General features: G+C 48.9%; 1 protein-coding gene across 2 annotated transcripts; it reads right to left on the bottom strand.

Moving 5' to 3' along the window:
• Nucleotides 1-1,286: 1,286 nt before the first annotated feature.
• LOC103188623 (transport and Golgi organization protein 2 homolog) lies at nucleotides 1,287-6,387 on the bottom strand. Of its 2 annotated transcripts, XM_007908666.2 has the most exons (8): nucleotides 6,290-6,387; nucleotides 5,138-5,226; nucleotides 4,565-4,684; nucleotides 3,333-3,447; nucleotides 3,037-3,107; nucleotides 2,369-2,522; nucleotides 2,014-2,124; nucleotides 1,287-1,885 (listed from the first exon to the last, which is right to left on the bottom strand). In XM_007908666.2, exons 1-8 carry the CDS (start codon nucleotides 6,343-6,345, stop codon nucleotides 1,765-1,767), a joined length of 837 nt encoding a protein of 278 aa, XP_007906857.1. In that variant the 5' UTR covers nucleotides 6,346-6,387; the 3' UTR covers nucleotides 1,287-1,764. The 2 variants fall into 2 exon arrangements, with proteins under 2 accessions (XP_007906857.1, XP_042197753.1); XM_042341819.1 differs by lacking the exon at nucleotides 2,014-2,124.
• Nucleotides 6,388-10,041: the final 3,654 nt, after the last annotated feature.

The following is a 10,041-nucleotide window of genomic DNA, read 5'->3' as shown; positions in this document are numbered from 1 at the left end:
ACTGGCATTATAGCTAGATAGGGAACAACATTTTGTATATAAAGTAAAAATGTATATTCCGCCTGATTGATTTATACTTGAACTTGACTTTTTATTGTGCACGCTACAGTGCCCAAGGTGTACGCAAGCTTCCGAAATTTTCCATACTTATTTTATTCTTTATAAAGAAACGGGATTTGAACACGCAACTGTAGAAAGCACAAATGTACCAACCTTTGCCAAACTACAAAAGAAGAATAAAAGAAAAAAAAAGGCCGCCGTTTGGGGTTGTTTTGATTGTCTGGTTTCCTGCCCGCGATCACCTGGTTTTAAACCTGAGAACCGGGCAATCAAGATCACAAGAAGGTTCTTTGGCCCCATGTCCTGGTCTCAACTACTCTTCCTGCTAACCCATTCCAGCTGGAGTCCTGTAGCTTAGTGGTTAGAGCACTCACCTCCAAGCGAGATGGTTCGATTCCCGGGCAAGGTGAAACGTTTGGCAAGTTTCCTTACTTCCTTATGCCTTTATTTACCTATGCAGTAAGTAGGAACCTAGTTGCTATTCGATTGGCGGATCGCTTTTCCGGGGTTAATAATCCCTTAAAATAATAATAATTTGTTCACTCAATCCACGACTGTTTGTGGCACGCTGCTGTGCACAATTGGCTGCCGCGTTTCACCCACAAAATACACAGTCAATTAATTTTACAGTATATTCTGTGAAGCGCTTTGAGGTGTCTCGGAAGACGTGATTAGGTGCTATATCAAACAGAAGTATCATTATTATTGTAGCTGATCATTCCCCTCTGTTCCTGGTGTCTGTCCTAAACCTGTCCTTCACACCCTGGAGCCTGTGCCCTCTCGACCCGTTAGCCTGGTCTGAACCAGGTTTAGCTTATTGCACTTCAACCAGTTAGTCGCAAAACAATTGTACATTTCCGCTTGTTTTTGACACATTATTACCGTGAAACACAGTTTATAAATCACAATCATTTTATTTCTGATCGATTACAAGGTAATGTGCTGCCTAATTCTGCACACTTTTTATTACCGGTCGTTATTGTAAACTATTTCTATAAAATACATTTAGTGGTTGTATTTCAGAGATAGTTTAGCTTGTAACTAGAATGTCCTAAATCTGTAACTAACATGGTATAACATGTTACACCCTGTATCAAGGTGTCACACTAGTACAGAAATGTAACCGTACAATTTTATATATTTACAGAAATGTTACAGTGGGAAACTATAACATTTATACAGTAATTGTGTAACACCATATAGTACAACAGTATTTAACACCGTGCAATACAACATGTCCAGTAATGTTACCCTGTATCAAAGAGGACCGTATACATGTACAGAACAGCCTGCAACACTGTACAACATGCACAGTAAGTGGTATAGCTCTGTAAGCCTATATCCCCTCTGTTCCTTCCACAGGTGACTTTGAAGCAAAGCTGCTCACGGTCCACATCTGCAGCCATTGTCACAAAGGGTTTAACCACAGCACTGTTGAAGGAAGTGTTAAGCCAAGTCTCCTGTCTGCTCGTCCTGGTACATCCACGAGAGAAAAGAAAGGTCTTCATAGAGGTTCGGACTAAAAGGGGTAACATCCTGATGCTTAATCCCTGATGTGAAGAGAGTTTCTAAGGAGATGCGCTGTTCCCTGGTCACCATCTCCTGAATTTCAATTCCCTGATTTGAGAGAGAAACCCCAATATTCCCAAGAGGAGACCTGATGTCCCTGTGAGGGATGTCCTCTCCTGAGTTCAGGCCGTGGTGTCAGGGGTGGATTGTGAACCTGAAGCTGCTGGTCTGCCATTGCGCAGTCTCCTTGCTGACCAAGGTCCTCTCGGTGAACGTGACCTCTCCCTTGGCATTGATCAGTATCACAGTGTGTGTTCTGAAATGAAACGCACATGGAGCGGAGGAGTCGTTAGATCGCTTCATCTCACTCTTTATAGAGAATCTCTTTCCTCTCCCCCTCGTTACTGCTTGAAGCCTAAGCAGCGGTTTCCTGGGTTAACCTACCGCGTGCCGATCGAAGGCGATTCCACGCACAGTGCGGAGAATTCCTCCACGTGATTCTGCATGTAATTGTGTGTCAGCAGCGTCTCCTCTAGCAGCGGGTCTGGCAGCTGCCTGCGAGCCAAACGGTTAACGTTAAAGTCACCCACTGACCCAGCGCCCCCACAAGCCTGGGCTCTTGCCACCCTGTGCATAATACTTTTTGGAATTAGGTAAGCAGGATGCTTCCCTCCAGGGAGAGAGTGTGCATTCCATTCCAATAACCGATCACTAGTTACACTATACAATAATTGATCACTAGTTAGTTTACACTGTACGGTAACTGATCATTGGACAGACATGTTTAGCCGTGACTTACGATTCCTTGTTGCTGAGAATGTGCATCAGTCTCTGGGTTAAGCTGTCTCCTGCGATCTCGACCGCCCGATTAATCACATTAGTGAAAAGCCGCTTCCCATACAGTAGCTTAGTCCAGGGTGTGTTCAGCGTAGCATTGCCCAGACCATAGATCCCTGAAGGTAACAAAGGGGTTAATGGGGGAGGGAGGAATATAACACTATTATTGCGTGAAAGATGCTTTCCAAATGTGATTTTGTAATGTATTTTACAAACCATTGAGATCTTCACTCCCTCCACCGTGATCACAGCGCTGATAATTATATCCTCTGCCATCTAACTCGTCCCGGCTCCCCAAAAATCCTGCTTACAGGTTCACACTGAGGAGGAAATGTCTGCTGTGTTTGCTTACAGTCACTACACTTGACAGTAATTACTGTAAAACGCTTTGAGATGGATTTTCGTATGACGAAATGCAACTTCTCTTTTCTCGCTCTCTTCTCTCCCTCTCTCTCTCTCGTGCTCTTTTCTCTCGCTCTTTTCTTTTTTGTGAAGCAATTGCAATGCCCCCACCTTCATAATTTTAAAATCAACCTCCCCTAAAAAAGTCACTAACAATTCTGTCATCAATAATTCTGTGCAAAGTTTATTCCCCTGAAAAGATTTTCTCCCTATTTTCTATTTTCTTACCTGGTTCCAACAAGACAGGGTTGGAATTATTGAAGTTGTTAAAGTAACACATCACAGCTTTTTGGAACTGTCTGAAAATAAACATAGGTGGGAAAAACAGGTGATTACAAGTGTTATGACCGTATGTTTGTAGGCAAACCCGGCAGCCAGTTTGTGCACAGAAACAGGAGAGAAAGAGAAAGAGCATGGGGAGGGTGGAGGGGAGAAAGTAAGAGACAGAGGAAGAAAGAGAGAGAGAGAGAGAAAACGAAAGCAAGCAAGAAAGAGAGAGAGAAATATAAATAAGACACACGCACTGGAATTCTGCACAGATCAGGTTGAATCCATTATACTGGTTCGCTTCCTTGGCTACTTTTTGTGTGTAGGAGAGGCAATCAAGTTCAGAGGCCAGGAAATCTGCCACCAGACATCCTGCGAATACAAAACACAGCCTGTTACTGCACCAACACCACATTGTCCACCTCCGTCCGTACCTCACTCCAAAAGCTGCCCAAGCTTGTGGAGTCCTGTAGCTCAGTGGTTAGAGCACTCGCTTTGCAAGTGAGACACCCGAGTTCAATTCCAGGCAGAGGGCGAAACCTCGGGCAAGTTTCCTTACTCCACACAGAGCCTAATAATAATCCCTCCAAAAAAACAAAACAATAATAAATTGGTCATTTTCAATCTCCGACTGTTTTGTGGGACATTGCTGCCGAGTTTCGCCCACAAATATACAGTTAATTCACTTTACAGTATATTCTGTGAAGCGCTTTTGAGACGTCTAGAAGACGTGAAATTTCAATTAGTTTCCAAATTTTTCATATTTCAAATGCAAGGATTATTATTATTAAACCCTCGTCCGTGCCTTTGTCACCTCCCACCTCGACTATTCAAACACCCTCCTCACTGGTCTCTGCTCCACTATTCACAAAACTCAACTAATTCAAAACTCCACCACCTGAATTCTCATCCGCACTAAACTCCGTACCTCCATTATCCCGGTCTTTGTCAAACTCCACCGACTCCCTGTCACACAGCGGATCGATTTCAAGAGATCCTCACTTTGTATTTAAATCCCTTCACACCCTGGATCCCCCCCCCAAACCCCCCGCCAACCTGCTCTCTCCCTACACCACTACCGACTGCCTCCGCTCGACTGGCTCCGGCCATCTCCTCATCCACAAGACCCTCCACCTCACCATCAGCGGCCGTGCTTTCAGTTCCTGCGCCCCAAAGCTGTGGAACTCTCCCTCAATCCCCTTCACCTTGCCCCCCTCCCCCATTTTCAGGTTACGCTTCAAGATCCTACTCTTCAACTGTGCCTATGGTCACCTCCCCCCTCCCCCTGGCTCGACATTGGGCTCCGCCAGCACTCCAAGATGCCATCCGGCCTGAAGGTTGCTATATAAATGCAAGTTGTCGTCGTTGTTACCACCGCCCGCTCGCTTGCCAGCTCTGAGTTCAAGTCAATGACCTCCCGGTGACCCACATGATCAAGCTCCCAATTTCTCTCGCTCCAAACACTGAGGCCATTGCTCTCTGAGGTTACCTTTGCCCTTGGCGTCTGGCCGCAGGGGGAGGAGTAGGCAGTTGGAGATACCGCTCAGCCTCCCTGACCTGGAGACCCCGAGCCAGGCTCCTCCCTGCCGACCCTCTTCCATGTCCAGTCCTGAAGAATGAACCAAGCCAAACATACAGTCTTAATATTATTTTTGTCTATCACGCCTCAAAGTGATTCCCGGAATTATTGTCAAGCGCAGAGATTGCTTCATGAATCTTTTTGTTTTTGTCCCTCAAACAGCCAGAAAGTAATTGACCCATCGATCTGAGGGATTGATAACCAGGAAACCGGGAGATAGAAACTCCCTACTCTTTTCACCAATATCGTCTCAGGATCTTTAGCGCCCACCTGAACAGGTAAATGGTACTTTGTTTTAAAGTCTCATCTGAAGGACGGTGGCTCCCGACAATGCAACGCTCCCCCCCACCTCGACCCATTCCCCCCCTCCGCCCCCACAGACATACACACATTCATACAGTGCTGGACTGTGAGCTCAAAGTCTCGAACTGGGGCTTGAACCCACAACCTTCAGACCTCGAAGCTGTGCGCCTTATTACTCACCGCTGAGAACCTCAGGGTTGTGCGACCAGAATTGGGCGGATTTGGCCGGTCGGTGATAATATTCATCTCGATTGGCCGCGAGGATCAGCCTGTGGAGACACGGCACCACCATCATTCCTGGGACGGGGCTGAGCGAGAGGTGTGAGCGGGACCAAGTGCCAGGTATGGGTGGGGCTGAGCGACAGCTGTTACTCTCAGAAGCCAAAGGTTCAAGATAAAAAATAATAACAATAATAATAATCCTTGCATTTGCTATAATACCTAATCAGGTCGCTGAGATGTCTCAAAGCACTGAACAGTATATATTGTAAAGCAAACCGACATGATAAGGCACTATATCAAATGCATTATTATAATAATAATCCTTGCATTTGATATAGCGCCTCATCACATCTTCGAGACGTCTCAAAGCACTTATTGTTAAAGTGGATTAATTGCATTTTGTGGACGAAACGCAGCAGCAGTGTAAAAGTTTAATTGATCGACTACATTTTTAAAAATATATATACAGGAACTGATTACCACTTTACACTATATAATAACTGATCACTGGACTGACACGTTTAAGTGTGACTCATGATCCCTTGTTGCTGAGAATGTGCATCGTTCTCTCTGTGAAAATTGTCTCCTGCGATCGCGCCTGCCTGGTTAATCTCTCATTAGATAAAGTGGAGTGACTGTGTGTTTTGTGGGTGAAACCCGGCTGTTGATTGCTCAGAGCAGTGTCCCACAAGCAGTCATGGATTGAGTAACAATTTTGGGGGATAGATTATTATATAAATAATAATCCTTGCATTTGATATAGTGCTATATTACGTCATTTAGATGTCTCAAAGCGCTTCACAGAATGTACTGTAAAGTGAATTGACTATATTGGAATGCAACAATCCATCACAATTTGTGGGACAATACTGTCCCACAAACTGGTGGATTGAGTGACCAAATTATTATTTTTTTTTTGAAGGGTTTATTACCCCAGGAAAGTGATCCGCCAAATGACTAAGAACTGGGTTCCTACTTACCGCTAGGTAAACAGAGGAGTGTGGAGTAAGGAAACTCGCCAAAGGTTTTGCCCGCCCGGGAATCGAATCCGAGTCCTCTCGCTTGCCAGGCGAGTGCTCTAACCACTATTCTAAGGAATGTAAGACTCACTTGTAATCTGCTGGATCCTTGGCGTCTGGGTTGAATTTGAAGAAGAGAATGCACATAGCATCGATTTCCACTCTGTGAGACCTGGTCTGGGAGTAAACTGAGTCAGGAGAGAGAACATTCCCTGAATTATCTTGAGCCTCACTTCTCATTGGACTCTTGGTAGATTAGACATAAAATCTCATCAGGGATTGACCCGGTTACGTCTGTCAATCTCCAGGCTTTGGTGTTAGGATTGGCTGCAAAATCAACCCCTGGATTTCAGCCAATGGAAAACAGCAGAGGGGCTCTTTTTGGTGGGGGATTTAAAGAAAGAGTGAATGAGGGAGTGAAAAAGCAAAAAAGGGAGGAAACAAAGAAAACAACAACAACTACAACAAGATTACATTTGTATAGCGCCTTTCACGCCTGGAGGGCATCCCAAGGCACCGGACAGAATACAGCATTCCAGACCCGAGCTGGGGTCAGGGCGGTGGCCGATGGCATGGTCGAAGAGGAGGGTCTTGAGGCGGGACTTCAAGGAAGCTATGGAGGGGGCGAGGTGGAGTGACTGGGCGATGGAATTCCAGAGGTTGGGGGCAGAGTGGCTGAAGGCTCTCCCGCCGATGGTGGGGCGGGTGGGTCGGGGGACGTGGAGTAACCAGAGCCGGCTGAATAGAGGGAACATTGGGTTGGTAGGGGGTTGGAGGCCACAGAGGTAGGGTGGGATGAGGCCATGGAGGAATTGTATGTGAGGACCCGGATCTTGAACTGGATCCTCTGAAGGATAGGGAGCCAATGGAGTCGGGCGGGAGTGGGGGAGATGGGGTCACAGGGTTTGGTGCGGGAGAAGACACGGGCTGCAGAGTTCTGGATTATCTGCAGTGTGTGGAGTGAGGAGTTGGGAAGGCCGACACGCAGGGAGTTTGCATAGTCGAGCCTGGAGGTGATGAAGGCAAGAGTTTCAGCGGCCTGAGGGGTGAGGTAGTGGCGGAGTCGGGCGATGTTACGGAGGTGAGGGAAGGCAGAGCGGGTCATGGCTTGAATGTGGGGGAGAAAAGACAGTTGAGGGTCGAACATGACACCGAGGTTCCTGACTGGTTGGTGAGTTGAAGTGTGCAACCATGGAGGGTGATGGTGCCAGAGCCTGAGGTGCTGAGGCGCTGGCGTGAGCCAATCAGGAGGGCCTCAGTTTTGTTCAGATTCAACTGTAGGAAATTTGCCCTCATCCAGGACTTGATGTCTGACAGGCGGTCTGTCAGGACAGCAGTGGTCCCAGAGTTGAGGGTGGAGGCAGAAAGATAGAGTTGGGTATCATCCTCATGCATGTGGAAGTTGACCCCATGGAGGCGGATGATGTCCCCGAGGGGGAGCATGTAGATATTAAAGAGAGGGCCAAGGACAGAGCCCTGGGGGATGCCAGACGTGACAGTGCGGGAGTTGGAGGAGAAACCGTTAGAGGCAATAAAGTGGAGATGGTGAGAGAGATAGGAATCGAACCAGGCAAGGGCAGGTCCGTGAAGAGTGAGTAAAGCGGAGAGGCGGTGTATGAGGATGGAGTGGTCGACAGTGTCGAAGGCGGCAGAGAGGTCGAAGAGGACAAGGAGGCAGAGGGAGCCCTGATCACAGATGTTCAGAATATCATTAGTGACTTTGACCAGGGCTATGGGGAGGGCAGAAGTCGGATTGGAGGGGTTCAAAGAGGGAATGGCGAGAGAGAAAGGAGCGGAGCTGAAACGTGACGACTCGTTCCAGGACTTTGGAGAGGAATGGGAGGTTAGAGATGGGGCAGTAGCTGGAGAGGAGGGATGGATCCAGGGAAAGTTTTTTCAAGATAGGGGTGATGACAGCTGTTTTTAGGGGGGTGGGAACTGAACCGGTGAACAAGGAGAGGTTGATGACATCGGACAAGAGAGGGGCCAGAAGGTGGAGCTGGGAGACGAGGAGAGAGGTGGGGATGGGATTGAGGGAGCAGGTGGTGGGTTTGAGTTTGCGGACAATCCTGGTGAGGGAGGAGGGAGAGATAGGGTCGAAGGGGGGGGGATGGGTGAAGGGTGGGTCATGAGGGAGAGGTGAAGTGGGGGTGGGTGTGGATGGGGCTGACGTGGCTGAACGTATCCCCTCGATTTTAGATTTGAGGAAGTCCAGCATCTCCTCACAGTTGGAGTTTGAAGAGAGGATGAGCGAGGTATGAGAATGTGGACGGGGGAGATGGTTAGTGGTGGAAAAGAGAAGCCTGGGGTTGTCCTTTGCCTCCAAGATAACCTTGGAGTAAAAGGAGGACTTGGCGGAGGCAAGAGCGCAGCGGTAGGTCTTGAGATAGAAAGAGAAAGAGAGGAAGCACAGAGAGAGAGAGAGAGGGAAAAGGGGGAAAGATGGGGAAGGGGGGGAAGAGAGAGAGAACAAAGGGGAAATGGGGAAGAAAACACGCGAGGAAAGCGAGAAGGGGGAGAGAACGTGCGAGACAGAATAATAATAAAAACAACAAAACAAATTAAAATTGAGTTAAAGGCAGAGTTAAACCTCGAGTTACATTACATCCTTGAAAGTAGCCAAAGGGGGTGGTGGTGAGGGGGGGGTTTGGGGGTTTGGGGGGTGGAGGGGGAGTGCGAAGGCATTGTTTTACATTGACATAATATCAACTTTTATTTCAGTTTGGGGGCAGTTTGGTACCAAGTTCTTACAAGTACTCACTGCAGTGTATCCTCCTCTGACAAAAGGAGTGTTTGAAACGAACCTCTTATGATACTTAACCGACAGTTTGGTCCCAACTTCTCAAAGGACAGGGAGTGAATTGTCGGATCAGATCCACAATGACTCATCAATTGCTCCGAATGTTTCAAAAGATGACATTGAGGACGTTCACAATGACTCAACCAAACAGTGGTGGGAATAGGCAACTGAGCCCTGGGGGTGGGGGGGGGTGGGGGGGGGAATGGGGGTGTGGGGGAGGGGGGAATGGAGGTGTGGGGGGGGGCATAGCACAGGAATTTCTCTTAGCCCTTGAAAAGGGGGTGTGTGGGGGGTGGGGGGTGTGTGGGGGGGGGTGTGGGGGGTGGGTGTGTGTGTGTGGGGGGGGGGGGGTGTGGGGGTGTGGGGGGGTGTGGGGGGTGTGGGGTGTGTGGGGGGGGGGGGGGGTGTGTGGGGGGTGTGTGGGGTTGTAGCTGAAACACGATTTTCCTTCCAAATAAAAGTTGGGGTTCAGAAGGATTGAGCCCCACAGTGATGGTGAGACGTGAAAGTCTATGTTCAGGTGTGTGTATGTGTGTGTGTGGGGGGGGGTGTTGTGGGTGTGTGTGGGGGGGGATTGTGTGGGGGGTGTGGGGGGGGGTGTGTGTGTGTGGTGGGGGGGGGATTGTGTGGGGGGGATTGGTGTGTGTGTGGGGGGGGGGGAGTGTGTGGGGGGGGGTGGGGGGGGATTGTGGTGTGTGGGGGGGGGAGTGTGTGTGTGGGGGGGGGAGTGTGGTGTGGGGGGGGGAGTGTGGTGGGGGGGGCTGTGTGTGGGGGGGGAGTGTGTGTGTGGGGGGGGTGTGGGTGGGGGGGGGAGTGTGTGTGTGGGGGGGGGGAGTGTGTGTGGGGGGGTTGGTATGTTGTGTGTGTGGGGGGGGGAGTGTGTGTGTGTGTGTGTGGGGGGGGGAGTGTGTGTGTGTGTGTGGGGGGAGTGTGTGTGTGTGGTGTGGGGGGGGGGGGGTGTGTGTGGTGTGGGTTTAGCTCTAGAGTAAATAGACCAATCCTCCACCTGTCGAAAGAGGAGAATTGCATTTTAATTAAAAAGC

Source organism: Callorhinchus milii, unplaced genomic scaffold (assembly GCF_018977255.1).
Source record: "Callorhinchus milii isolate IMCB2004 unplaced genomic scaffold, IMCB_Cmil_1.0 Scaffold18, whole genome shotgun sequence".
In the NCBI taxonomy this organism is placed as follows: domain Eukaryota; kingdom Metazoa; phylum Chordata; class Chondrichthyes; order Chimaeriformes; family Callorhinchidae; genus Callorhinchus; species Callorhinchus milii.
Note: the sequence above shows the minus strand (reverse complement) of the source record. Positions and strands in the feature narration are given on the sequence as shown.

Bases quoted from the DNA above. Each gene is read 5' to 3' on its own strand.
- LOC103188623 (XM_007908666.2), bottom strand. From the start codon at position 6,345: ATGTGCATTCTCTTCTTCAAATTCAACCCAGACGCCAAGGATCCAGCA. The intron at 5,227-6,289 runs GTGAGTCTTACA...GTGTCTCCACAG, and splicing joins AAGGATCCAGCAGATTACAA to GCTGATCCTCGCGGCCAATC. The intron at 3,108-3,332 runs GTGCGTGTGTCT...GTTTATTTTCAG, and splicing joins CTGATCTGTGCAGAATTCCA to ACAGTTCCAAAAAGCTGTGA.